At 43.9% G+C, this 27969-nt stretch overlaps 2 protein-coding genes across 4 annotated transcripts; one reads left to right on the top strand and one right to left on the bottom strand.

Annotated features, from left to right (window-relative positions):
- The first annotated feature begins 368 nt into the window (after nucleotides 1–368).
- elovl1b (ELOVL fatty acid elongase 1b) lies at nucleotides 369–16135 on the top strand. Of its 3 annotated transcripts, XM_071917623.2 has the most exons (9): nucleotides 8925–9162; nucleotides 10880–11020; nucleotides 13419–13508; nucleotides 13623–13813; nucleotides 14050–14130; nucleotides 14236–14292; nucleotides 14404–14509; nucleotides 14973–15109; nucleotides 15275–16135. In XM_071917623.2, the coding sequence occupies exons 3-9, from the start codon at nucleotides 13448–13450 to the stop codon at nucleotides 15611–15613; spliced, it is 972 nt and encodes a 323-aa protein (XP_071773724.1). In that variant the 5' UTR covers nucleotides 8925–9162; nucleotides 10880–11020; nucleotides 13419–13447; the 3' UTR covers nucleotides 15614–16135. The 3 variants fall into 3 exon arrangements, with proteins under 3 accessions (XP_071773723.1, XP_071773724.1, XP_071773722.1); XM_071917622.2 differs by lacking the exons at nucleotides 8925–9162; nucleotides 10880–11020 and adding an exon at nucleotides 369–473; XM_071917621.2 differs by lacking the exon at nucleotides 10880–11020 and having other exon boundaries at nucleotides 8926–9162.
- An 817-nt stretch (nucleotides 16136–16952) lies between these two features.
- On the bottom strand, nucleotides 16953–27653 carry zfyve9b (zinc finger, FYVE domain containing 9b). Its single transcript, XM_071917640.2, has 16 exons — nucleotides 27590–27653; nucleotides 24707–25557; nucleotides 24509–24560; nucleotides 24172–24374; nucleotides 23210–23333; nucleotides 22266–22388; nucleotides 21604–21759; nucleotides 20740–20964; nucleotides 20483–20565; nucleotides 20295–20399; nucleotides 20049–20199; nucleotides 19616–19696; nucleotides 19169–19331; nucleotides 18596–18701; nucleotides 18317–18496; nucleotides 16953–17577 (listed from the first exon to the last, which is right to left on the bottom strand). Exons 1-16 carry the CDS (start codon nucleotides 27651–27653, stop codon nucleotides 17416–17418), a joined length of 2829 nt encoding a protein of 942 aa, XP_071773741.2. The 3' UTR covers nucleotides 16953–17415.
- Nucleotides 27654–27969: the final 316 nt, after the last annotated feature.

Raw genomic sequence — 27969 nt, 5'->3', positions numbered from 1 at the left:
GAAAAAAAGAAAGAAAGAAAGAAAGAAAGAAAGAAAGAAAGAAAGAAAGAAAGAAAGAAAGAAAGAAAGAAAGAAATAGAAACCTCATCTTCCCACCACTGGCCACTTGTGTTACAGGAAGTACAACGACTTAGAAGATGCTAAGTAACGGTTATAACCGGTTAAGTAACGGTTATAACCGTTACTTAGCATCTGCTGAGTCTCGTCTGCTAGAAGGTCCTGTAGCACTGATTGATTATGGATCGATGATGATGACCAAGGACGGGCACATCAGCTGATTACGTCCATATGCGGCGACCAGCTCGCTCACCGCAGCGCGAGGATGACTCCACCTTTTCCAGCTCCATCAAAGGGCTGGGTCCGGGTCAGGAAGACTTCACAGCGCAAAGGAAGAGGAAGCTCAGTAGTGACTTCAAACCCGCGCCAGGCCACACATCAACCTGCTTTCGAAAGTCTCCGCCGGTTCATTTCAAGTGAGTTATCTTCCGAGACTGTTGGCATAAAAAAAAAAAAAAACATGTTGTTGACTTGTTGTTGCCATGGAGCATCTGGGGAACTTCAGGTGCGTTTTTGTTTTTTCTGGACCGCGTTTGACAGTTTGCGGAAGGTGATGTGATTTCTGGATTAACGGAGAGCTCACTCATCCTCCTGGCTTCATTTTGATGCCTTTTCTGTTGTTACAGCTACTCAGACGTAAATAACAAGCTTCAGTGACCCTTGCCTGTGAATTTAGTGTACAGTAGCTTCTTTTAATGTACCGAAGTTGAGAAGTGAGGCGTGCGTCACCGCTGGCCTGCTCCGGTGCCAAAATATGTATCCCCCCCCCCCACCTCCACCCTAAAAATGTGTTATTGCCGATTTGATTTCCGTCTCTATCAAGCTTTTTCAGACTCACAGGCTGTTTTGCAGGACTGTTGGCTGTTGCTGGTAACTGTTGGTTGAGTTATTCTCACTGTATCTGGCCGCTTCTCATTTATCATTTTGCACCTGTGCTGCGGACAAAGGACGCATCGACAGACTCGCTCAGCATTGTACCTGCACTGTAGAGGCAGATGGTAATTTGACTGTCAACTGTGGGTTAATGTCTTGTAGCTGTGGTACATCTCCATAGAAGTGATGTGAGCAGAGATTGGTGTGTGCCTGCAAAACAGCTGAACTCTGAAAGATAACCCATTCCTTGCAAAGAACTATTGTAATCCTGTATCAAGTTTTAGCAGTACACTATACATGCCACAGCAAACAGACTACAAGTCTCCATGACAATATTGTAGTGATACCATAGGAGTTTTAAGAAGTACAATAAGTATAATGTTATAGTTGTTTAGAGATAGTGATAACAGGTTTTGTAGTTACAGTTTCGCCCTTGTAGACTAACTGATGCCTATCTCAAAATTGAAACTTAGACAAGACCTATTAGTACAAATGTAACTCTGCCTAAAAACCATAGAAAGCTGAGGAAGAGCTTATTGACTGCCAGCCAGAGTGGAGTCAGGTTCAACTCCTTGCTCCCATGTGACTTGCACTTGGACATCTACCCTTTTTAGTTCATTTTGTCACACACTTTTAATTCATGCATGTTGAATGTCTTCTACTAGCGGCCCTCACTGATGCTTTTGTTCCCAGCTGATGGTGCCCTAAGTTAGATTATGGATCGCTGAGTCTGTGTAGATATGTAAACATGGGCGGTTACTAGGAAACTGCTGCGGGACAGAGAAAGAGAGAGAGAGAGAGAGAGGGCCTCAAGGTCACCAGCCCAGTTTTATTTCTGATGCCAATGCAAACATTAAAGCATGTGGTGTGACTGTATCACAGGTTATCGCTTCATCAGCCCCCGATGTCAACGACATTTCTGAAGGACGACTAACATTTGAGGCAGGAGGAGAACTGATATTAAAAGTGTATAAAGTTCAACCCAATAGACACAAAATTGGTGTACAAGGTAATTTTTAATGCTCTCAAGATCACATTTAATCTTATTTTCTCAGGGAAGCTTTAAATCTCCATCTTAACAAGTTGTTTAGTCCATTATTGAGTCCTGAAATTGTAATTTTCTTAAAACAAGTGAAGAAATATGCCAATGGGGTTTAATAATTTCATTTGTTTCCAATGCAAATCAACTTGTTCCCAGAATTTTGTAGAATCAAGTGTCATTTTCTTGATAGTAGTGCAGTGATCTGCCTTATTCTGACAATAATAATAGAGATAATGACACTAATTTATAGAAAATTGAAACTGCATGGGAAACAAGTGGAATTATCTCACCTTATTGGCAGAATTCTTCACTTTGTTGAATATGAAACTAATTGATGTTAAGATGGACGTTTTTTGCAGTGTGAGCATGCATGGTCTTTGTAAGCGACGCCCTGTTCTGCACCCACACTGCACATTCACCCGGTTCACCACAATCACAACCACAACTTCTTCTGTTAGTCACTGAGCGGCTGTAGTAGAGTTGTGTGGGGTGAAGTGCTTGGCTAGGTAGAGGAGACTGTTAGTCATTCACTTTCCCTGACCGCATTTTCCCAGCCGCTCTGGTGTGTCAGGAACTCGAGTCAAGAACCAGCTCCTGCCACATTGATTTAAATTAGTGAGTTTATTGAAGCATAAGCTGCAACAGTTTCATGGAGGATTTTGACAAAGTTCCAGATAGGGATGGGCCACAAGAGTCGACTAGTCCTTCAACAGCTGACTATTCCACTAGGCTTATTGATTTATTTTTTACCACTGAGATTCATATATATAATAAGTTGTCTACTACTTTGATATAAGCCAATAAGGCCTAGATCTATATTTTGAACCTGCACACAGTGGCTTTATTCATCTTTTTTTGTGACGACGCCAAACTTGCCTAATCCCACCAATTTTTATAAATGTTGTGGAAAGCTGTCTTTAAATATGTGCTATTAAAGTTTAATCATTCATCTAAAATACGTCATCAGGCAGAAATTGTAAACTAGACTTCTCTAGGTCTACTCTACTTCAAGGTTCACCAGTATGTTTGAACATTGTTTGACAGATTTATAGGTGCTGTTTCGTTAGTCATTGTAACTCACCCTGACTTCCCCTTACCACTTCCCCTTGGGGAATCCCTGCCGCCATCTTACGCTCTGTTTCAGCACTCTGATAACTCAAGTGAACTTTCTGAGCTCGACCTTTCGAGGGCTGAGGGAGTGAGTCAACAACGCTGTCGACAGGAGTACAGCTTGCCCACAATGCATTGCGATCATTTGCACGACCCACCATGGCGGATCAAGCAATATACAAGTATAAGTAAACAATATTTAGAGGATTTAGACCTATTGCAATGCAGTGAAATTGCTGAAATTAACTCATCTGTGATATTTTATAACGCTTTGCCCTGTGTAATATTATTATTGTTATTGCTGTTATTATTGATTAACATGCCTGCTTAAGGGCAAGTGCATTCCTTCTCAAACACCCTGCTCCCCACTCGGACTCCGCCCCCTGCTCTGCAGGTGGCCACTTGAGTGACGTACGGTGCTACACATCACCAAGTACCAAGAGCAAGTCGAGGAAGGTCTGTTCAATGACTAGTGAAACGGGGCTGTATTGTGTAACAGAGATCAGTGGGTTCCTGATGACGGCCCTCCGGCTCAGAAACCATTGAGCTCATCTTTGGATCTCAAAGTTGTCTGTTCACTTAATTGACTTGGGGCCCATGATACCTTTGTTTATGAAAATGAATTAATCATTTAAATCTTATCAAGTCAATGAAAGCAAATTCTCACAATTTTGGTTCCAAGAATTGTGTACTGAAAGCTTGCAATAGCTCTGATCTTTTATGATTAAAATATATCCATTCATCTTTTGATGGATGGAAGCTACTTAAAGCTGTTATTCCCACTTTTAAACAAACGTAAACAATGTAAGGCCAGTTTCTTGAATGTAATACAGCAGTGAATATGCAGTGGCATTAGATTGTGAACAAGAACTCGAGGACGACTGCTTGCTTTAATTCAGTGTTTACTAATTTAGCCACACGGGCTAGTGTTTAGGTTTAGTTGAGCGCCAGCCCTCTTATGACCTTAAGTGTCTCGTGATGAATCCAGTGAGATTGCTGTGTGTGTGTGGACCAGCATGCCTGGAAGAGTGGCAAAACAAGGTTGGGTGTGTAGTTAAGAATGGAAAAAGGTGTAAACACACACCAGCAATGGGGACAACCCCGAATGAACCCTCATGAAGACTTCACATCAATTGTTCTTATTTAACAGCTTGTAAGCATTGCATAATTTAACGATCACATTGAAGTTCTTGACATACTCTGTAGACATTCCTAACAGACATTGAAATATCATTCCAATCATGACAAAGTGTTGCATCATCCCAACCTGTCTACCAAGTCTGCTTTACACTTGTCCCATATATCTAGTCTGCAGTTGGTTTGTTGATGGTTTGCCTATTTCAGTTTGGTCGTTGGTGTGTGTATGTGTGTGTGTGTGTGTGTGGGGGGGTATTAAGTGTTTGAAACTAATGGCTCATCCTAGGGTGGCTCCCTCCCTCCATTACACCTCAACATGTGGACACTGGCTGATGGATACTGGCATATGTATTAACTTTCCCTTCCACTGCCCGCACTTGCTGAGCTGCAGTCGTTCCTCCATGTGCATTAGGCTGAGCTCATTCATAAGCATGCAGTCCATTGCTGCAAAATGCACCGTGTTGTCTGTGGAAAGTTCCAGAAATCTGAGACCTGTAGAGGGGACGGGGAGGAGTGGGGAGGGGGTTGCAGAGAATGAGACCAGTGTTGGATACGCAGGGAGCGGTCTCGGCCTTGTCTGAATACCTGCAGGTAGGGGTTGTATTGCTGCCCCCCACCCCCTCCCACCCCCACGCCCCCGTTCCTCCACTGTCACCCAAACACAGCGAGGGGAAGGTGGTGTAAACATGTCAGCCTCAGGGCAAGTTCGGGCACATTCCTACGCTGAGGGGGGATGTTTATCAGTTACTGCCACTTCAGCAGTTTGGGTACTCAAGTTTGTTTTCTTAATCTGTTGCCTCCTTTAATCGTTCATGGCCACTATTGACATGATGAGGTCTAGTCATGACGAGGTGTTTTCAGGATACGCCATGCTCATGCTATCGTACCAGAGATTGGTGTTCATTTCTCATGCCACAAATATGCCAAAGGTCATACATGAGCATGAGATGGGGATGTTTGAGTGTCGAATGACTTTGATGCTCCGGTTGTGACTCTTTTTGTGTCTCAGATGACGAAGCGGCGAAACGAGTCCTGATAACACGGAGTTGTAACCGATGTGGAATGAGACAAGCTTGTTTTTGAATAAAACATATTTTATCTTGGTTGTAATCTCACAGTTCTGTCAGAAGTATCTGGACTGAGGAGAGAGGTGGTCGGCTGAGGATGGGTGATGGTGCTGTCACCGCAGGCCATCTATCTTGGAAATATACAGTGACTAATGCCTCTCTTTCTGCTGAGCGAATTTGTCATCCTGCTGGCTTGATTGGAATGTGGGTTACTGGTTTTGTCCTTTGGGACTAGTGCTTGTTTATGTAATGTATAGCCTATATGTGTATCCCTGACATTCATTATTAGTATTTGATGGTGTATGCAGTTAGACGTTGTCATGCAAGATTTACAGTAAACTATGTCATGCTTGTTTTAAAGATTATGAATGCAAGGGACTAAAATAAACTCGGCTATGCTTTGTAAACTTCACCTGAGAAAACTCTTTTGTCCATAATGGTGTTGGCTCTGAGCAGAAGCAAGAAAAAAAACTGTAAACTTTAATTGAAATACACCCTAGATCTTAGCTTCATCGGTACGTCACCCTGCACTTCTGAAGTCAGTGCTTCCCCCATGGGGTTTCTTACCATAATATATATATAATCCTACTGCACTAGATCTTTTTCACATTGCATAGCTTGAGCTGAGTGGATTTGCCTTCGCAGCTGAGCCAGACTCCTCACACCAGAGTGTGGCATGCTGGGGGAAATTCTGGGAGACTTGTGCTTTACCGCACTTATGCATCTGCTGCATACACACTTTCTAACTTAACACTCTCCAGGTCAACAGGCCATACAACAGTGAAGAGGGTGTGATTCACTATGATTATCAATAATTCAGTATTAAGCCGTGTCAATAGTTGTCAGACCCACTTAAAATCCACAATGCCTGAGCCCTGTAGTATGCATTACGAGGTGAACCTGAGGCTGTGGATGTGTGGTCGCATGTGTGATGCACTGAACTTTAGTCTGAACTGGGGAGTTGCATTTTGTTAAGCAGTGTACCTGGAAGCAGCGGGGTATAACTAGAACAAGTCTCTTGTCTCTGGCAGTTTTGTTTTTATTGGCTTTTGTTATGAAGCACTTGTAACTCTGTTTTCTAATAGATCTAGGTTGAATACTCTGCTCCTGCCTAGGTTTGTTTTGCTTTGTTGGATCCTCTTTGAGTCACTCATTGGCATTTTAATGATCAACTGAACCAATCAGCAATCACGGAGGGTTAGAATAATTGCTGTTGTAAACAACCATAATTGACATTTCCTCATCCTTCCATCTTCACTTTGTCATGCTGCTTGTTTTGCCAGATGGGACGGGGTGTTGGTCAGGATTACTATCATTTTTGAAATGGCACTGTCAGAGACTACAGCGGAGCAAGATGATCTATTTTCTAGCCAGGCATGTTTTGGTATCTTGGAGGAGGGATTAAGATGTGCTGTAGAGCTGCCATCACTATACCCCTACACACACACACCACCCCCTCCCCCCTCCCACCTGGGGCAGGTAAACCAGCCTAGTCGGGTCAGAGATACAGTGCAACAATAGGTTATTTACAATGACAAGATCACCTGGCAATGCTTTCAGTTGCTGCAGCAGAAGAAGAATGTCAAGGTTAAAATGCCAAGTTGGGTCACCAGCTTGGTCAAAACCTAATTTTGGTTTAACATCAGAGGAAGATACTTTTAATAGCAATGACAATTTGTACTAGACTTAATTTCTGTTTGTTTTTACTCATGTATTAGTCTGCCAGAGTGCACACTGCCTGACAGATTGCAGACTACAGCATGATACGACTTGGATCTTGGAAATGTTGCATACTATTAAAAACACTGTGTTGATGACTAATATGGAAGAAAACTCAGGATGAGAGAGTGGCAGTTTAACAAGTTTATTCAATCTGCAGGTTGGGAGCCAAGGAACTCAAAATCTGGATGGCTACACAGAGTTTTACAGTGTTGAATATTCATAATTATGTTAATACAGATAGAATATAGTAAAGCTATTGGTCAAAAAGTATAAGGCCATATGAACAAGCCTGAACAACCAATGATAATTATAGTTCTAGCACTTTAAGGAGATGCATAATAAGAGGTGAGCATTTGCACACTCCAAGCTCACAGTTCTGTGAGAAACACACAAGAGTTTAATCTCATAATGGTGAAGCAGATTCAGTATTCTTGAGTTTTAGGCACTTAAGGTCTAAATATAGGTCAAAGGTTACATATTAAGTGAGCGTATAGGGAAGTTGCTTAGTACAGGTACTTTTCCATTTCTTCCTCAACACTAATATATAGTCATATTAATAGATAAGAAATGATTAATGGGATTCCTGGATATCTCTGTATTGTTCTTTGTTATGGCCGTGCACCAGCTGCCAAATAGCCAAATCCTCATAAAGGGCAAATGTTACAACTGTAATTGCTCTCTCAATGTTTTGTTCCTCCTTGCACAGCTGGGTGTGTCAGTGAGATCAGAGGAAGTGATTTCCTATTAGGAGGAGGGAAACCTACTTGCACAATATACTCTGAAGAATCTTAAGCATTATATTGTGTGTGAGGCACTGCCTTCCCGCTGTAGCAACCGTGACTGTCTGCCATTAGCTCTAGCACCCAGCCTTGAGTAAACATCAAGCCTTATGATGGTTTATCATGCTTTCTAGCTCCATAGCTCGAGCGTATTTGATTCCCTTCAGGTAGGCTGGCAACATCATTTAATACCAATGTCTTGTGCTCATATTTGGTTAGCAGCTGGATATGTAGCCTATATTTGCTGTCTTTGGAGTATCTGAGGTGAGCATTTTGTGGACCTGGGCCAAATATTTATTTAATAGTAATTGGTATTTAATAGTAGGCTAAATTGTTTTTAAATAGCCTACTTAGGTGCCAGTTGGACAATGCAAGGCCCAGCAAGTTTCAAAAATCATAGGAAAGCATTTGAAAGGCATTTTAGTTTACTTCTCTGACTTATGGTTTTGGCTGACGCTGTCTACCTGCATGATCTCTGTGTGGTAAACCTCACCCTTCTGGCGCTCTTCACACAGTAAAAGAAACACTGAACAAGTTGAAACAAACACATAATTTGCAGCTGCTCCTTGACTTGTTTCTGCCGTTTTAGACATGACATCGACTGTCCCAGTGGATGGGGAGAGAGAAATGGATGCTAGCTTTGCTTTATGGGTGTTGGCCGGGGTAGAGAGCTGGTCGAGGCGTAACAATGGCCCCCTTCATGATAACAGAGTCGCCACTGATTTCTCGCCCGCTGCTGAATAATATTATCAGCCCGCCCCTGTGAGAAGCCTACAGGGCAACTCCACAGTCGTGTGTATGCACGCGTGTGTGTGTGTGTGTGTTTCAGTGAGGTGGGTGGAGGGTGTGAGCGAGAGGGTCAAGGGGGAAATGCACTCTTGTTGGGATTAGGGCGGCAGTCACCAAGTAGCCAGTCACCTACCATCTTTTTATTTGTTGTTTTTTTTTGCAGCGCAAGTTGAAACGAGGGCCAGCTCTCTCTCTCTCTCGCTCGCCCTCGCTCACTCTCACCCTGCTTGCACTCGTCGGCGCTCGCTCACACACAGTACTCTCTTGCTCTCTCTCTCTCTCTCTTGCTCAACCTCTTTCCCTCCCTCTCTTTCTCTGAGCTAGTTATTCATCCACTGTGTGAGTCAGGGAGGGTGGGGACTTGGAGGACTGCAGTACCAGTCACACTTTGTCAGTTTACTCTCTCATTCCCTTTCCCCATCTCTCTCTCTCTCTCTCTCTCCTCGCTCTGCTTTTCCCTCTTTGCTGCTGCCGCCCCGGCCTGTTTAGTTTACGGAGAGAGGCTTTGCCCTGCTGTGAAACAGGAGTCCACCCTGGCACTCACTGGCTTTTGATGATTGAAGGGGACAAATCTAGTCACAACAAGGTAAGTCGTTCAATGTTTTATAGAGGGAAAACTTGGCAAACTAACTCGGGTCTCAAGTTGGCCCACTTGTTGAGCCTGTGGATTTCCAAGCACAGGTTTGGTGGTTTCAACTTCTTTCCTCAGGGAAGGTTTCTGTTCTTTTCTCAAGAGCTGGTGGTGTTTGACAGAAAATCCCGGGTCGTCCTGTTAAAGTGTCCTCCTGGCACTCCTTTTTATAACGGTTGCTTTACTGTGTGTTTGACTAATGGGTTTATGGTTGCTGTTCTGTCCCTGTGGATTTTTTTTTTTGTCATCTCTGTTCCAGTTTGTTCATCATTAACTCCTGCCGTGTGAGCTCCCTTTTTCCATCCCTATGATTCATTGACACGGCACTCATAGCAAATGTTCCCCCTCCCTCTCCACTGTACTATATCTCCTCAGGAGTTATAAACCAGCCACCTTGTTGTCATGGTGCTACAAATGAATGGGTAGGGGTGGCCCGACTTGGTGTGTGGAAGGTGTTGGCTCAGTCAATTCTGTCAGTCACTCAATCCATTGTACCAACAGTAAAACATCAATAATGTATTTTCATATTGGTTTTATCTTGTTGACAAGAACAAGTACAGTGCACAAGTAGGACAGAGATAGCCGAGCCCTCTAAGTTGATGTAAGTTTCTCCTGAGCAGGGATTGAAGTAGTTGTCTTATGATCGCACCGTGCTGAAGTGGTCATGTGTCTACAGCAATGTTGCTTTGTGCTGTGTGTCATGGAAATGGAGACGGCACAGTGACACTTGTGACCCTTCTCACAGTAATGAGAAGTTCCTTGTATTCCACAGTCGTCGTGTGGAACTGCCACTGGTATTGCTGACTTTGCAGCCACTGCACAATGACAAATCCTCTCAAGGACATCTTTTACACGACTGGCCCAAATTTGGAGCCAATAACACATAAGCCTTTAATGGGTGGAGATTAGAAGTAGCGTCATATGTTTGAGTTTGCAGCAATAACCAGATGCAAGAGATTGCACAGCAACGTCAGAACAGTGAGTGCAGCAAAGTCGGTGGTAAAACTGTTGCCGTGTGTTCGTGTGGCTCGGCCAGTCCATAGCAAGTTTTCTGGTTTCACCAAGCTGGAATAGAATGGGCTTCATTTTCATTTTCTTTTAACTGGTATTTTCTTTGGTGCCTTGGGATGTGGAAATATTGTTTCCTTTCTTGGTAGATTTGTCTTGGTCACAAGACTATTCCCCTGACTTGGACACTCACACTCTTGTCAGTGTTATTAGGGGACAACATTCTTTAATAGGAAAATCCACCTTAAAGTGAACAATTGAAGATTTAGATAGTCAAAATGTTCAACACCCAAATGAGCTTAATTTCATGGTGGAACTAACATCATATAACCACTCTGGACACTATTACGGTGTCTGCAACATTTATTATCCAGTCAATTGAACAACTTCAACTCCAACTTGCTCACGGATACAAAACGAAACTGTCAAAGTTAAAATGGATAACCCATGTAATTTGTGATTTGGGGACGATTGTAGCTTTAAATACTCCCTTAACTCTTCATTCAATACAGATAATACCCTCAACATACAGCCAAAAATACATCCAATACCAATTTATTTTGAAGGTCACTGTATAACCTGACACTTCATCCTTAGATTGGTAACTGTTAACTAAAATAAAAATTCTCGCCTGATCAACTTAACTTCAGCCTCCTCTCCTCAGAACAAGACAGACGTGGTTGATATCAGACTCTGCACCTTGATGTTTGCTCTCACCAGAGACATGATGGTGCTCATGTTGAAATATGAGGCGCACCCGCCAGTACGCCTCATCATCGGTTCAAAAAGAACCACAGCTGTTTGTGTAAGAGTTTCCTGAAATGCCTTGTTTGGTCTGTCATGGAAACGACATGCTCATTTGTGCACTAGTGGTGAAACACGGGCCTGTAGATGCATGTAGACGGACTCCAGTAAATTTCTCCCCACAACCGGAAGTAAGTTGTGATGCAAATGCACATTAAGTTGAGAGTAGGTGAGGCAGACACCTATATACACATTGGGCTGGAATGCCTCATCACAAGGAATCTTAACAGAAAGTTCAACCAGATAAATCCCTGGTGTTGATGCAGCCCTATGGCATGCTCTTAAGATCCTGAGGTGAGCAAACCGTGCAGGGGATGTCTGCAAGGAGGAGGAATGTCCGGTTTGTGAGATATAATCTGTCTTCTCTTTTGTAGGTGTGTTCAGCCTGCCTTCAGGCATCAGTTTTGACTCCAATATACAAGGAATGTACAAAATAGTACTGACACTTTATGAAATACGCAGATGAGGTGAATCCAGGCAAAAGCCATTATCCCTTTTTGCAAAGAGAAGCAGACAAGTCGGAGCAGGATTTTTAAGCTTTGAGAGAACTGGGATCGTGCAAAAGAGGCTGCAACTCAACATCAGGAAGATGTCCCAAATATTTTGTACATTCAGTGTAGGTTAGAGATTCTGTAATGACTTTATCATGTAGGGTAATCTGCTGAAGTTTGCAGTTAGGTGGTTAGACACTGAATGAATGAATGAAGCATGTTAATGTCATTTCTATGACATTGTAAGCTAGCTGCCATGCAACACTCCTCTCCCCTCCCCCAGACAACTTATCCCATATCTGGTTTCCTACATTCCCTGGGAAACAATACCGTTTGACATCTTCTGCCAACAGACAGCGTTTTGCAAAATTGTCGTGCTGCCACACAAGAGTTGCCATTCTTAAGCTCAGATCAAGCGAAATTGATTTTAAAATGTATTGTTGTCGATGACAGTTTATCCATTAAGATTTTGCTACACTGTCCTGTTTATGGAAAGGTTTCGTTCTGTACTTTTTGCCATTTTCTCAACAGCACCTGCCTAAGCTCTACTCTCCTGCGCCTCATTCCAGGACATGGTATTATTAGCTTTTAATTATGTTGGCTAAGGGAGGGTTGTTCTTTAGTCCTTGGGCAGTGAAAACTTGAGGATTGTAGATTGCACATTGAACAATGAGTCCCTCTTGGTCCAGTGTGGTGAGAGGAGACCGCACCCTGCATGTCCCTTTACATTGTGGTTACGCTTTACATAGTGGACATCTGATATGGTGAGCCTTTGTGAAGACTAGAAATGCTGAAGCCTGAAAACCATAGCCACTGATGGAATATTTCTCACCATATTTGTAACTGAACTAACTGATGCATCTTGCAGTCGTCCAATAAATTTGGCTGGAGCATTACCTTTTTTTGTTAAGAACTTTGATTTCATGCATGCCAGGGTTTGTACACTTGAATGTTTGTTAGGCAGGTTTCTCAGTTCAAAGGTTCAAAGACCAGAAACGTCCCTTTTTGATCTGCCTTTTTGCTCGCTGTTGGGTTCATTTGGGGAGAAGAGCAGAGAGGGTATTGTGTCTTGCCGTGGCTCTGACTTTTGGCCTGGCTCCCGTACTTGGCAGTCCTTGGCAATGGAGTGCCGCCATCCTCTGTGGGATGAGGGATGCCCTCCCAGTTCGCTGTAGCACCTCCCCTCCAGTGTCAGGCCATGTCTGATGAGTGGCTGCAGCTGAGGCAAAGCATCCTGGGATTTTGTTGAGGATGTTTGTCGGGACAGGAATGAGCTGCTCTGTCCCTTAGCCTCGCAATTCTGTATTACCCACTAATTACATTTCACTCCTGCTGAATCAGGAAACGCCAGAAAATGCACCTCCTTCAAGGCATTCATTGGTCACTTGTGATCACTAGGAAGTCACGAGCCATGAAATAAAGATGTAATTCTATTTTAGTGAGAACTATTTCTGTAATTTGTGACTCTTAAAGGAGGAATGCGGCTGAATCTCTGAGTTTAATGTTGTTTTAAAGTCAAGACTGGCCCACCTCCTAATCCATGATGTCACGCAAATATAAGGCTCCATGGAAAATTAATGGGGAGAAAAATGTGAAACAGGGAATGGCACATTTGAAGTTTCCTTTCCACACCCAATAAGACTACAATAGACAAACGCCATCTGGATGGAGAAGACAACATATGTCCATTGAAGTCCGTCCTCCATTTATTGTCATGGATGCCATGGATCACAACTCACAACAATGTCATATTTTAATTTGAATTGAGTGGTATTTCCCTTCTTTTAATTACTGTTTAAAAATGTTGTTATGGGACTAGTGGAAACATTTCATTGAAAAATGTTTCCACTAGTCCCATAACTGGATCAAACTAACTGTGGGCTTTGTTTCATGTTGCTTTCTCCACAGGTAATTGGTGACAATACCAGAAGGCCAAAATGCTTCAGGAAATTAGCTCACATGTCATGGATATCTATGACTATGTCTTGGCGGGAATTGGTAGGTGTTGTCTTGCCAACTGATATATCTGACTAAATACAAAAAGCATACTTGTCACTGTGCGGTTTAATGTTTTTGTTATTTATCTAGAATTTGGTTGTTTTTTTCTCCTAGACCCCCGGCTGAAGATCTATCCACTGATGCAGAGTCCTGTTCCCATGACTGCAATATTGCTGTGCTACCTGTTCTTTGTACTGTACCTTGGGCCGTGTATCATGGCCAATCGCAAGCCCTTCCAGCTAAAGGAAGCCATGATCGTCTACAACTTTGCCCTTGTGGCACTGTCGACGCTCATTGTCTACGAGGTACGAAACCAGAATGGAAAGTCTTCAACATTCAAAGATGTGTAGTTTCGGCTATCATTTCTAATAGATTTGGATGCGGTCTCATTGGAGATTTTCACACAGTGCGACCCTAATCCAACACTAATCCAAGAAGGATTAGTGTTGCCATTTTCTTAACCTTAACGATGACTGCTAACTTGAATTCAGAGTACTGTACATCCCCCCAAGTGGCTAAAGTTCATTGTCTTGTTACTTAGTTCCTGATGTCTGGTTGGACCACAACGTATACCTGGCGATGTGATGCAGTTGATACCTCTGACAGCCCTGAAGCACTACGAGTAAGTTCCCCCCACTCATTTCTGCATTATTTAAATGACTCTGCATTTGTTAAAAGTTACATCATACATGTTAACTCACTCACAAGTCCGTATGGTCTTCACTAGATGGTCCGGGTGGCTTGGCTGTTCTGGTTCTCCAAAATAATTGAACTTATGGACACGGTAAGGCCACTGGTTATTTTAAGATAAGATAGCACTTTATTGATCCCCTTGGGGAAATTCAGGTTAACAACAACTCGGCTTTAATTCGAACATATCCTCTCTCTGGGTCAGATATTCTTTGTGTTGAGGAAGAAGCACGGTCAGATCACCTTCCTACACATCTTCCACCATTCCCTCATGCCTTGGACTTGGTGGTGGGGAGTTGGCTATGCTCCTGGTGAGTGCACATTGATGACATCTTGAGTTGTCAAAGAGTTCTAAGAAAATTATTAATGGGGGGCAAAATCAGTACGAAGGTGTAGAATATAGCTGATCAAATCTTTAGGTGATATTTCATCCTGCCTACCTATCTTGTGTGTCTTGGAAAGTCTGCAGACCAAAACATTGAATTTTAAAGATACAGTCAACTACAACATATTCCTTTTTTCCCCTTTCTTTCCCCTTTCCTCTTGTTTACGGGCCCTTCCGGGAACATTGCACAGAATTCAGTGCTTCACAGGTAGCCTGCACAGTCATGAGAAAATTATTAACCCAGAGTATTGGAGTAATTGAGTAGCAAAGAGGAACTCCATTATCAACCATTAACCTCTATGGCCTTTGCATTCTTGACTCCTTGTAAGGACAGGTGTTCTTTGGTTACACTGTGGTCAGGGTTTGTCTAATGTTTGTGAATCCCCCAGGCGGAATGGGATCTTTCCATGCCATGGTGAATTCCACCGTCCACATCATCATGTACTTCTACTATGGCCTTTCTGCTGCTGGACCACGCTTCCAGAAGTTCCTCTGGTGGAAGAAATACATGACTGCCATTCAGCTGGTACGTTTAGCCTTGTGCAGCTTCCTTTGTTGCTCATTTATCAGTACGGAGTTAGACTTCATCCTGTCTGATGGCTGATCTGCAAAGTATGTTGAGTGTATATATGTCACTCAGACAAATTCCTGTACATTTATAGTAAATACTTTGCTGATTTCTACCCAACAGATCCAGTTTGTCTTGGTATCTCTTCACGCTACCCAGTATTATTTCATGGACAGCTGCGACTACCAGTTCCCCATCATCATCCACCTCATCTGGATGTATGGAACCTTCTTCTTTGTACTCTTCTCCAATTTCTGGGTCCAGGCTTACATTAAGGGTAAGCGGTTGCCAAAGCAGGACATTAAGCCAAGCCTGAACGGCAACACGGTGTGCACCAACAGCAAGCACCATGAGACTGGCACCAGCAATGGTATCAAGCATGGGGCCGCCAATGGCACCAGCAACGGCTCTACCCACCACGAGAACGGCAGCTCCCATACGGGCAAGATGAAGAAGGCCTAGGGTCTTTGGACGGAAACACCCAAGATGCATGACCGCGTGAGCCTGCACAACCTACTCTGGATTCCAAAGATTATTTTGGCTGTGTTTCTTTTCCAGTTTTTAATTTTCAAAACATGGGGAAATAACATGGTCAATGATTTCCACAGTTGGGGTCCCACATTCGATTGTTTTGTTAATTTCTTGTTTGTTTGAATTGGGAAACCATCTATGGAACATGATGTATGAAGAGAAGATGTTTTGACATAATGTTATCTTCACTGATTTTGCCAACAACCTCATGAGTCAATATGCCCATGGTTGCATACCCATGTGAATACATACCCCACTTGCCTTAATACTTACCTGACCCCCATGTCCCCGCTGTGGACAGATGACTGTACAGTTTCTATCAAACTTGAATATGCCTTTTGTAAATAGTTTTACCACCAAAAAAACTAATTGTATTGGTATGCTTTAGACTTTCTAAATTTTGTTACATTGTGTATTTAAAATTAAAATGCCAATAAATTCAATTTTAAAGTACTTTGTCTTACCTTTTGCATCTGAGAGATATTTTCGGTAACTTGCAAAATGAATGATGCTTACATATGTATGCATACATTTGAACAAATCAACTATGCTCTGATATGATGGATACTTACAGTAAAAGTTGTCTTCATTTAAAGTCTCGGGGAAAGACTGACGAAAGGCTGACGAAGTGCTCCATTGCAACTACGAATGAATGTATTTGCGCTGATTGCCTGTACTGTTTCTTGGCTATCTCAAGTATGTGGAGCATGTAGGAGGTAAACAAGAGACCCATTCTGCTTTGTTTAAAGAGATGCATCGGAAGAGGCACGGAGCAAGCGCCCTTCAGGCCGGATCTACACCCACCCGACACAGTCGGGGAAGAGGGGACTAGGTTCAGGGTTAATCTGGCAAAAATGCGTTATTGTTTCACTACCAAGTCACTCAGAATGACGTCAAATGGTGTCCTTCAAACCCGTTCAATCTGATAATAGGTATAAACCAAGTGATTACAGAATCAGTGATATGTAAAACAGTCATAACCTCTCCTGACTCAGTTACAGCCTTCTCTTCATTGCAACATCCCTCAACAGCAACTATAACTGTCCGTCTTTCAAACATTGCTAAAGGATACAGATATTGCGGGCAGGAAATTAAATTCTCTTTTAGATGAGGAAATTGTAACTGACTTGCAATGCTGAGCGCCGAGTCCTGAATGATGGGGCAGCAACTCAGTTGTGTTCATATGTTTAATTCCAGGTTGACAATTATACATTTCATGAGCAATCGAGAAGAATTCAAATACATCCAATACGAAAACATTCTTTAGGCATTCATTCGGTGTGCATCAGATAGCTACGCATCTACATATAGTACTTCTTCAAGTCATTCTCTTTTCTCATTGCTTTAAGGTTGTGGCGCTGAATCCAGCTCCCACTTTAAAGGCATTCTCAAAATGTGGGTATTTGTATTGAAAATGAAATCAAGCTATGAAATTGACACTACAGTGCAGTGCTGCACCCTGATCTGATGGTCCATCATGGGTTTCATGTGTGCACACAGATTGTCTGCTGCTGGGTAGGAGCCAGGGCAGGGTGATATGAGAGAACCACTTAGAGTTAGACCACTTCTCTCTGCTGGGGAGTGGATGAGATGGATACAGACCTTGGATGCGGTCTGGTTTGCCCTTTGAATGAGCCGTTTCGCTGCTCTGAAACCCATGGTAGCACTGATGAGAAGTGCTGGAGAGAGAATGGTGGTCAGGGTTGAATAAATGAAATAATGGAGTGAGTGCCCTAAGTAATGTTCTCCAGGATGTAGAAGATAAGCTCCATCACGATGGGCTCGTCGCTCCTCTTGCGCCCCCTGCTGTGGATGACGGGGATCAGCACGCTGTCCAGGGCGTTGAGGTACTGGGCTGGGAGGGGCTGCCCGTTGCTCCCAGCCACAAACCCCACCTGAAATAAGAAACATCCCACTAATTACTTGAAGATAATCATACCCACTTGAGCTATGCTATGGAGTGCAATAATATTTATAACTATACCTTATATGATTCCAATGTGATATATTTTACATCATAGGGTTCGACCGATATGGGCTTTTGTAAAGAGCCTCTGAAACAGCTTTTAGACCATCATGGACACTAAAACTCTCCATGAATCTCATATTAATGACATTCTTCAAGGGTTAGCGGCTCTTTAACACAAGGAGAGCCACTCGACCTATTAAATGGCAAGGAAACTGCATAGATTACTATCTTTAAATTAGTAATAAACTGACAGAAAATATTATTGAAAATGTAATGAATAAATAAAACATGTAAAGTAAATAAGATTTCATTGCAGGTTTTACAGACCGTTTTTCAGGGAGGAACCTCTTTCATATGAGATGGATGACATGACTGACTGATATCTGATACTTAATAAAAGGCCAATATCGGCCCAGTATATTGGCAAACTAATATATCAGTCTAACCCTACTCACTGACATCCAATATTGCACATATTACATCTTCTTCCCCTTCTACTATAAAAAACAAAAATGCTACAAATGCTACTTATTCCTATTAAAGGCTTAGCTGATGAAGACTGTGATATACAGTTGCACTGCAATGCAATGCACTTATTGCAAGTCGCTTTGGACAAAAGTGTCTGCTAAATGACGTAATGTAATGTAATATTATACCCGCCTGACCTCTTGAGAGTCAAAAGTGACACGCAGGCCCAGTTTGGCCATCCCATCCTCTTTCAGCAGTTTGAGGTGTGGGCACAGCGCCAAGCAAAAAGCCCGAGCAATCCGCTCCGTTAGCCGATTGTGTTCAGCAGAGTCGGTCACTCCTCCTTTAGGATGATCTGCCCTCTGCAGGAAGAACACCTGCATAACACACACACACACACACACACACAAATCTAAAGTAAGGAAACAGTTTCAGATGCACTTCTAGTGATATTTCCAGCAGATCATTAGGCCTGCCTCAGTCCAGCGGATGATCTTCCCGTTTTCCTTGTACTCCGACTTCTGGAACATCTTCGTACTGCTGATGGACTCCATGGATTTCCCATCGATGGGGCTGATGATTCTGGGGGACACAATGGCAAAGGTTAGATCTGGTGAAATGCAAAGTTATATGTCAATGCAATTACATGTACCAACAATTTACTACATCAGTAAGAAAGAAGTCCCAGAGCAAACTGAAGTAGTTCCCTCTAAACAAGTGATGTCCAGTCCTGTGCCATGGAAGAGTCTGCAGGTTTTCTAGACAAACCAAACACTATTTCATTGATTAGCACCTTCAACCAGGTAGGAAGGAACTAATTAGTGAAATCAGATGGTGTAGTGTTCACAGAAGTGGACACTACCGGTTTAGAGGGAACTGATAACCAGCTATCCATTTTTTAATTATTGTAATTCCATGTCTACTCATGATAAGTCTTTTGGAATTTTTCATTACCCTAACTTTGCATATGACTGGTCTATTATTGTTCAGTTTGTTTGAGCACCAAAGCTTCACTCTAAAGCCGCCTTCAAACAGGTGAACACACTCACCCCTTGTTCACAGTGCATTTCTCCTCCAGCCATTGTACATGAACGTGCTCCTGGCTGTCTGATTGGTCAAGCCGTCCACAGGTGATGGTGTAGTCTTTCATCTCCCGTAGCGACCGGCGGAGCTCTGCCATGGTCTCCACGGTGATCTGCACCATTAGCCCATCTGGGGAGAGGGACAGCGATACAGGAGAAACACACACACAGACACCAACAGGGAGACATACACTCTCACATGCATAAACACGTACAGACGCCTACACAAACAGTCTGTTAAAATGTACACAGACACACACATACAAAGATCAACACATTCTAAATAAAGCAGCAGTTTTTAGGGAGGGATGATAACTTGCACTACATGAAGTAGTCATGTAAAGAATAAAATTCCTGCAAGTGAGCAGGCAAATGTCAACATCACCCTGACTTCACTCTGAGTGGACATCCTACCTTCCACAATGCTGGACTTGGCTAGGTATCCTGCAGATGCCTTCAGCGCACTACTGAATACAAAAAAGCATGATCCAGTAACTGGAACAAAAAAGCAGAACATCATCAGAGATAAACATTGCAACTTAAAAGCTGGATCAGTATATTATCAAGAAAACAGTCAAACAGTGCCATCCAGCGGCAAATAAGGGAAAGTGCACCACCTAATAATTTCACATCATTCCTTTTGCTTGTAATTCAAACAAACATCCTCTGAAGGGCAAGATAAACAATTGGTAAATCAAGACTTCCACTCTTGTTTGTGATCAAAATTTCTGATTGCAGTAAGTCCACAGGTTTCTACCTTCAGAAATAACCGTCCTACACTAGTGCTTGATTACATGACATCAAGTCCAGACTGTGATGTCTTACGGTGGTTCCTGTTATGCCCCACCTTTGCGCGGCTGATTGTGGATGCTGATGGCTTGGGTCTGGTACTGGCCGTCGTCCCCTTGCACACAGATGAGGTGGGAGTCTGCGGCCTCGTTGAAGCACGCCCCCAAGGCCAGCACATTCTCGTTGGACTTATTCAAAGCCTTCATCAGCTAAAGAGAGACAAGGGGGGAGGATGATGATTGATGAAAAAGACAGCTGACAGCCTCGGCAGCAGCTCTGCAATCTTTTGAAGGCTGAGTCCTACCTCGTTGTAGCCGTTTGTTGGTATCTTTATGCAGGTCCTCTGAGCCTCCAGATCCACAGTGAGTCCCGGCACCATCGGTAGGCTGTAGCGGTAATTCCTAAAGTCCTGCAATCAGGATGGGAGGAGCATGTCAGTGTTAACGAGGGAATGTTTGGTGTTGTTGAGACTGAAAGACGTGTTATACTCACCACCAGCAGCCTCATTATGGTGTGGCCTGTCTCTCCGAACAAGGCCTTCCTAAAGCGCACACTGTACAGAGGACATGGGTAGACTGGAGAGAGAGACAGAAAAAGAATAAGATTTTGAGTGTTTTACACATAATATTTGATACTGTATATTCACACACACAAAATTAAGTCAAAAATAGACATTGAGAGCAATTAAGAAGGTAAGAAAAATGGCTAAAATGATAGTAATGACATCCCAAACGCGCTGCCTGGCTTACATCTGTACTCAGCCCCCAGTCGCAGCATGAGGCGCAGGGGGAAGGCTTTGGCCCAGGCCACCTCTGCTCTGTGGACCAGCAGGCCGAAGAGGTAGGGCTGGTTGGGCAGAGGTAGACCTTGCAGGGACTGGAGAGTGGAGCGCACATACAGGAAGCCTGCGTGCTCCTCGCTGCCCAGGAAGCTACTGCTGAAGAGGGACAGGGCCAGGTGGGTCACAACCTTCCCTACAGAAACACAGAGGAAAGAGGAGGAGGGTTGTAATCAAAAGGGGTGGAAAGAATTTGAAGGAGATGACAGTCAATGCACTAAAGCGGTGTTTCCCAATGGGTGGGTCAGGGTCCAAAAGTGGGAGACGTTTTGGGTTACAGAAAAGAGTTCAGGTAAGGTAGGAGGAACCCACACACCTTAAATACAGGCAAAAAATGCCAATAATGAACAAAAACACGGCGATGCTGATAGGAAAAGATGATCTTATTTAATCATATTAAAAGGTTTACAAAAGAAAAGGTGCTCAAAGTGCAAGGCAAGCACTGATGATAGTCCAGATGGACTATCTTTGTGCACTTTGAGCACCTTTTCTTTTGTAAACCTTTAATATGATTATTAGCATTTTTTGCCTGTATTTAAGGTGTGCAGGTTCCTCCTACCTTATCTGACCTCTACAATTTTTGAGCCAACGCACCCTGAGTTAATGTTTGCCGCAGTATCAGATCTCTATTTTTTTTTTACAAAAAAGAGAACAATGCAGATCTGGGTGTATCGTCTTACCTGATATATCAGGTCACTACTTCATGGCTTGGTCCCAATGTAAAAACAGCTGAGAATCACTGCACTTAAAGCATCTTACTGTGTGTGGCTCTGACCTGTGAGGGCGTCCCTGTACAGCTGGATGAAGTGGCTGAAAATGTCTTTGGGGAAGCTCTTCTCTTCAGGCAGGCACTGCAGCAGCACCACCACCTCCACCTGGCCCACGGCATGCATTCCCTTCGACGTCACGCACCAGCACTTCCTGTTTACATCTGTCACACAGTCGAGGCACAACCTCAGGGGTCTATGGTGACAGTTTTTTGTTTTTTTTTGTACCATATGTACTCGCACTTGTACTCCAAAATTGGAAAATGCAGGAGAACAGTGAAGAAATGTTGGAGTCTAGTCTACTCTAGTCTTGTTTACTTATATAGCCCTTTATCACAGTCAAGTCTCAAAGGGGTTTACATACCATCATATACATGTCATATACCATACTACATCATACATACTACATATATAAGACGGAGTGAGAGCTATTAAAAAAATTTAAACTAACCTATAACACAAGCTCCTTTTCTTAATTTTCTAGGTAGCATTCATTTATTTTCAGGATCACAGGTGAACCCTAAACCTCACTCTAAACCCGCTGTACTTGCACAGTAAGATTTGAAACTTTATAGTATATTGGCAATATAATGTATAGCCATCTATGCTTTTTGATATTCACAATGAACTGTTACTGAGTGCAGAGTGAAGAAAAAAACCATAAACCTACAGTTGACCAGCTTGACCATGGCAAGTAGATTGGCATTGAGGACAAAGACCAGCGGCTTGGGCCTGCCGCTCTCCAGCTCCTGAATAAGCAGCATCTCAGAGGGTTTCTCCTCCACAGTGTAATCTGAGGAAAGTACACAGTCACACAGCTATTAGACTGGAGTATCTTCTTCGACCTGACGCTCTGAGCCAGCACTAGCCACTAAATACTTTGTGAGACATTGTACTTGTATCCGCTGTGGCCGAACACGAGAGCTAGCTTCATGAAAAATTCATGTCAGAAAATTAATTCAAGGTTGTGTAAGAATGAATAAGCTTTGTACAAGCCTGGCCTTAAATAAGATGCGAGGATAGGTCGTTTTCATTAACGTTATTATTTTTACACGCCCCTGTTTAACCAGGCAAGACAGGGACCACATTATTATTTACAGCAACAGCCCAGGGGAGCAGTTGCGGGGAGGAAGGAGGATTAAACACATACATGTATGCGAACCTGGGAGTTCCCCAGCACTTTAGAGATCAGGAAATAGCGCGCACAACTCAAACAAGTTCAAATGTCAAAGAACATAATGCGTGCTGACAGGCATTGATGATGGCTGAGGGCTGAAACGTGCTCATCTGTTGCTACTGCTGTGTTTAAAAATAAATTAAGATACAGTATATTAGTCCATACATTTGCAGTGTTGGGCATTTCTTTCTTAAATTCAGCTGCCCAGTATTACCACAGTCTTGCACTGTTGGCCAATGAACATCCCTACTGTAGATGATGATGGTGGTTATTGAGGGAAGGGAGTGTGTCCTGTTCATTTCCTCTGCCCGTATTTTCCTGGTGTGGGAATTTGAACCAGTGACCTTCCAATAACAAACTCATTTTGTTAACTCGTTCACTTCAATAGGCTTTCCCAAAATGATGTCCAGATATTGTATGAATGGTAGTAGCTCTACCTCCTTTGACTCCAGTGGAGGTGAGGATGGGCGGCAGGCCATCCAGAGGGATGAGGTTGGCAGAGCTGCTGATGTGGCTGCTCACTAGAGCTGCGGTGCCCCAGCCATAAGGACCACAGGCCTCCTGGAGGAGGTGGGAGGCAGGGAGGACAGGGGAGGAGAGGGGAGGAGAAGGGATGAGAGGGGAAGAAGAGGGGAGGAGAGGGAAGGAGAGGTTAGGAGAAGGGAAGGAGAGGGGAGGAGAAGGGAAGGAGAGGGGAGGAGAGGGAAGGAGAAGGGAAGCAGCACCCACAGTAGTCAGTATAGTCAAGAACAGACCTGGGCTAAATAGTATTTACAAACTAGAAAACGTAAATTTCCTTGAGAAAATGTGTGGACTATCTGTAAGCAACTGGAGAAGTAGCGGTAGTGGTAGTAGTAGTAATGGTATTGGTAATAGTACTAGCAGTACAGTATATAGCAGTGGAAGTAATAGTAGTACAAGCAACTAAAGATTGTAATGCTTTAAGTTCCAGATGGCTGGGGTTAATTGCATCAGGACACTTCGGAGAGTGTCAGGTAAGATGTCAATTGCAGAAAAGTGTAAAATGTCTTTCACTGTACATACCTGTGAATGTCTTAATTTCCTACATTCACTGTATTTCACTGTATTGTCCTTTGTCACCAACCCCACCCAAGAGGCATCAAATCATAAAACAAACTGCAAACACTTTTGTTAAAAGTATTTGGCACAGGTCTGACTGAAAAAATAAAAAAGGACTGAGGGCAATACTGAGTTCTTGGGGCCATTCTCTTTGAAAATATAGAACGACAGGATCATGTTCTACGTAATCTAGGGATCATGTTCTACGTAATCTAGGGATCATGTTCTACGTAATCTAGGGATCATATTCTACGTAATCTAGGGATCATATTCTACGTAATCTAATTTATCTCTAGCGTAATCTTTAGGATAATCCCACATTGATAGCCGTCTCCTGTGGCCGCGAGGCTCTCCTGAACTGCGGTGAACCCACAGGACTTCTGATTGGCCCTCCCAGCGCTCTCCTCATCAGCGGTGAGAAACTGGGCCCTCTGACTGGAGTGGTGGGGGCCGACTCGGACTGCTTAGTGGACAGGATGTCATCAGCAAACCACACCCTCCTCTTCCCTCTGGGAGGCGTCCCTGTGGGGGGAAAATGTCAGAATCAATAAGTAGTAGTTTCAAAGAAGTTCATTTTTCTTTACAGTATTAAAGAAGTTAATGCTCACTTTTCACAAGGCTTGAGTGACAGGAAACACAAACCCGTCCCTCCTTGCCATCCAGATGTGTAAGTCTGAACTTCAGATTGGAGCAAACTGAACAAAAAACCTGACAACACACAAACACACAAAACCACACAAGGATGCACATTAATTTCACACATCAACTACCAATTTACTCTTTTCCCTGAGGACATCCAACTATATTTCACTCTAAACAGACGACATAAAAACTAAAGTCATGAATTCCCTCACCTTCCCACAGGCGCGGCAGTGGTGCCTCCTCTTGGTAAAGGTGAACTTGACCTCACACTTCATACAGACCTGCGCTTGAGCATCAGGGATCCACACTGGAGCGACCTCCCCCAGGACGCTGCCTCGCTCCTTGGACAGAATACCAGCGGGGCCTGGCTGGCGCTCATTGTCTGGATCCACAGGAGAGGGAGTGGAGTCGCCCGTCGCTCCCTCCCCACTGGCTGCCATGCTGGTGTTGGTCTCATCTTGTCCGTTAGGTCCGGTGGTCTGGTGGGTTTTGGCCTGGCTCTGGAGCTCACTGGACCCCTCGCTGCCGTATGCCTCCTCCAGTGGGAGAGCGGAGGGGGCTGCAGGCGCCTCTGAGCCGCTGCACTGCTCCTGCTGCTCCAGCCCGCTCTCCTCCAGCTCCTTCTCCTCGATCACAGAGTCTTCCTTCGATAGGAGAGACTGGGGCTTCCTCCTCTCCTCGACCTCGTCCTCCTGCGGCCACGCAGCCTCGGCGGGGCTCAGCACCAGCGGGCTGGAGGACTCCCCAAAACACCTCTCCCCCCATGTGGAGATGGCGGTCACAGTGCAGTTGCCTTCCTCCAGCTGTTTGAGGAGCTTCTGAGACTGGCTCTCCAGCTGGGAGGCTGAGCTCTTTTTGGCAGGATGCTCCGATGGTTTCTGGTCCACGGGCCCCCCAGGACAGCGGACCGTGCCGTCCGAAGGGGCTTTGGATGGGGATTCTGGTCCGATTTGTCCGCAGCCAAGCCCTGCTTTAGTGACATCTCCATCCTTGAGCACCAGGAGACAGGGTCTGTTCAGCCAGTGGTGCTTGGTGTCCATTAGAGACGGAGTGTCCCCTTCATCTGTTTAGAGGGGAGCGTGGTGTGATCATAAACACTGAGGATGACTAATGTATTTTCATCACACAGGCGGGCACAGTCATGCTCACTGATACACTTAAACCTAGACACACATTCTCTCAATCTCTCTCTCTCCCTCTCTGTCAAATACACACACTTCCACAAATGTCATGCATGCACGCTCATTAATAATGGCCCATTAGCTGGAGAAGCTGTGTTCATATGTGTAATGGCCATTAAGCCATATGTGGGCATTTATCTCATCAGCCCTAACAGACCTAATAGCTTTCAATCATCACCAAAGCCAGCATTAGCACTCTGCCGCCCTTGAGAGGTGTGTCTGAGTCCGAGCTGACTCACTCTGTGGCAGAATATGACTGTAGTTAAACGAAACCGGCTACACTTGTAAAAAATATGGTTCTTCAGAGGTTATTTGTGGGTCAAGTTTATAAAGCCCTTCATCACAGCCGTCTCAAATTACTTCACAGAGAACAAGCCTAGATCTAACTAATCAACATTCAAGCACAAAACAAAATAATGTAATACAGTATGCAACAAAATAAAACACAAGGAAACAAAACAAAGTACAAGACACAAAACAACATGTTGGAAAGACATAACAGAACCAATAGTACTTGAAGAACAACCTGAACCTCTAAGTGATGCCATACAGCTCCTATTGGTTCCCTAAAGAAGTTCCTCACTGGTTCTGTGCTTCATATAGATTTTTTTATGGAGCCCCTAAAGAATCCCAAATGGTTTTATGGTATTGTGTAAAGGCTCTTCTTGGCTCTGCAGGGGTTCAGAGTAAAACCTTTGCTAGTTCACTATGTTGGCCCATTTGTTATGTTTTTACGTTATGTTATGGTGGTGAAACTGGTTTATTCATCCGAGTTTGGATCCAAGTCATCCATTGATTGCCTGAATGTGAATTACGCATAAACACCCACTGTTTAATCTCCACTATTGGCGTAGTATCTGTATGGGAGGTGTGTGTTTTACGTGAATAGGAATGAACCATTTGGTCCTGAAATGGTTCTCTTCAGCACCTCAAAACGAGGATCTATAAGGCCAAATATACCTCCCTTATGATTATGGCCAATTACTGATTCAGCACCCTTCCGTCTTAAGAGTGTATAGGCCTAGGATATGGGATAATCAAGTAATAACCATTACTGTAAATGACCAACATACAGTACAACGCAACGAGAGTGAATAGTCTCTACCCTCGGCTAGTTACTCTATAGCTTGTGTTTCATTCAGCAGTAACAGGCAGAGTGATTCATGAATAGTTATGACTCAGGGCCAGTTAATATGACTGGAACTAGCGCCAAGGAAAACATTCAGCAGCCCGGGTATATTATATTTACACATAATTAAGATATTTTACTGCCTATACTACTATAGTTCAGCACACAGTTGCAATGTTTGAGTGAACAGATTGAACCCAAGCATGTGCAACAATTTAGGTAAGATAAGTCATTTGGTTAAACTGCATTGCAGCTGCTTTGCAAAATAACGCCGGCCGTGTCATCCCTGCCGCGGGCTACCGAGTGAAGATTTCCCGGTGCATTAAACGGCGGCGGGGCTGGACCATGGATGTAGAACCGATCCAGCTGACCGAGCGCTTGTTTCCCCGGGACAGTGACGCATTCAGCGCACGTGCAAAATGTTTAATCCGCTCGCCACCACCGAGCACGGCAATGCGACACTCACTCCGCATCCCGTTACATCAATACAAGACAACACATTTCACCGAGATAATGTCTTCCGTTAGAGCACACGAGGAGCCCACGGACAGCGCGTGTATCCGCAGCCTATCGTTCACACGGGATGCGCGCGCTCTCTCTCTCTCTCACACACACACACACACACACACATGCATGTTTCAGATGCGGACTATGCGCGCTGCCAAATGCTGGATCAGCGTTTTTTTCTGTGACATAAACACAGACGCGCAGTATCATCATCCTGTAACGCACCGGTACCCGATTGAAAAAAAAAATCCCCCCCAATGAAATCAATGAATTCTTACCCTCAGTTATCGCACCTAAAAGGCTTTCATTCTCATCATCCCGGGCAGTGAAGAACTTCAGCATTTTTCAGCCTATTACATTTGCGGGCTGCTGAGGAAAACGGATTTAAGCAGCAGTGGCTTTGCTCACAAGCGGAGGATTGGATGATTTCGCCTCTCTGCCCCCCTCGGTGTGATCCCCCTCCTCCCCTGTGTCTCACTGCAGCTCTTTGAAGAAACTCAAGAGGTGTGCACTAATGTCCCTCCCCAGTGTACACAGCCTGCAAGACAGCCTACCAAGCCTCTAAACAGACCTCCAAAAGCCTGTCTGATGTTGGACATATCATAGGAAATATTAACAGTTTGTTTACAGCCCGCAGGAGGCACAGTAAGGCAGCAGC

The sequence above is a fragment of the Centroberyx gerrardi genome, chromosome 9 (assembly GCF_048128805.1).
Source record: "Centroberyx gerrardi isolate f3 chromosome 9, fCenGer3.hap1.cur.20231027, whole genome shotgun sequence".
Taxonomy (NCBI): domain Eukaryota; kingdom Metazoa; phylum Chordata; class Actinopteri; order Beryciformes; family Berycidae; genus Centroberyx; species Centroberyx gerrardi.
Note: the sequence above shows the minus strand (reverse complement) of the source record. Positions and strands in the feature narration are given on the sequence as shown.

Coding starts and splice junctions, on each gene's coding strand:
- elovl1b (XM_071917622.2), top strand. CDS start 13,448: ATGCTTCAGGAAATTAGCTCACATGTCATGGATATCTATGACTATGTC. Junction 13,509..13,622: donor CTATGTCTTGGCGGGAATTG/GTAGGTGTTGTC, acceptor TTTTTCTCCTAG/ACCCCCGGCTGAAGATCTAT. Junction 14,131..14,235: donor ACAGCCCTGAAGCACTACGA/GTAAGTTCCCCC, acceptor GGTCTTCACTAG/ATGGTCCGGGTGGCTTGGCT.
- zfyve9b (XM_071917640.2), bottom strand. CDS start 27,653: ATGCTGAAGTTCTTCACTGCCCGGGATGATGAGAATGAAAGCCTTTTA. Junction 25,558..27,589: donor TTTAGGTGCGATAACTGAGG/GTAAGAATTCAT, acceptor CCCTCTAAACAG/ATGAAGGGGACACTCCGTCT. Junction 24,561..24,706: donor ACTGCCGCGCCTGTGGGAAG/GTGAGGGAATTC, acceptor GTGTGTTGTCAG/GTTTTTTGTTCAGTTTGCTC.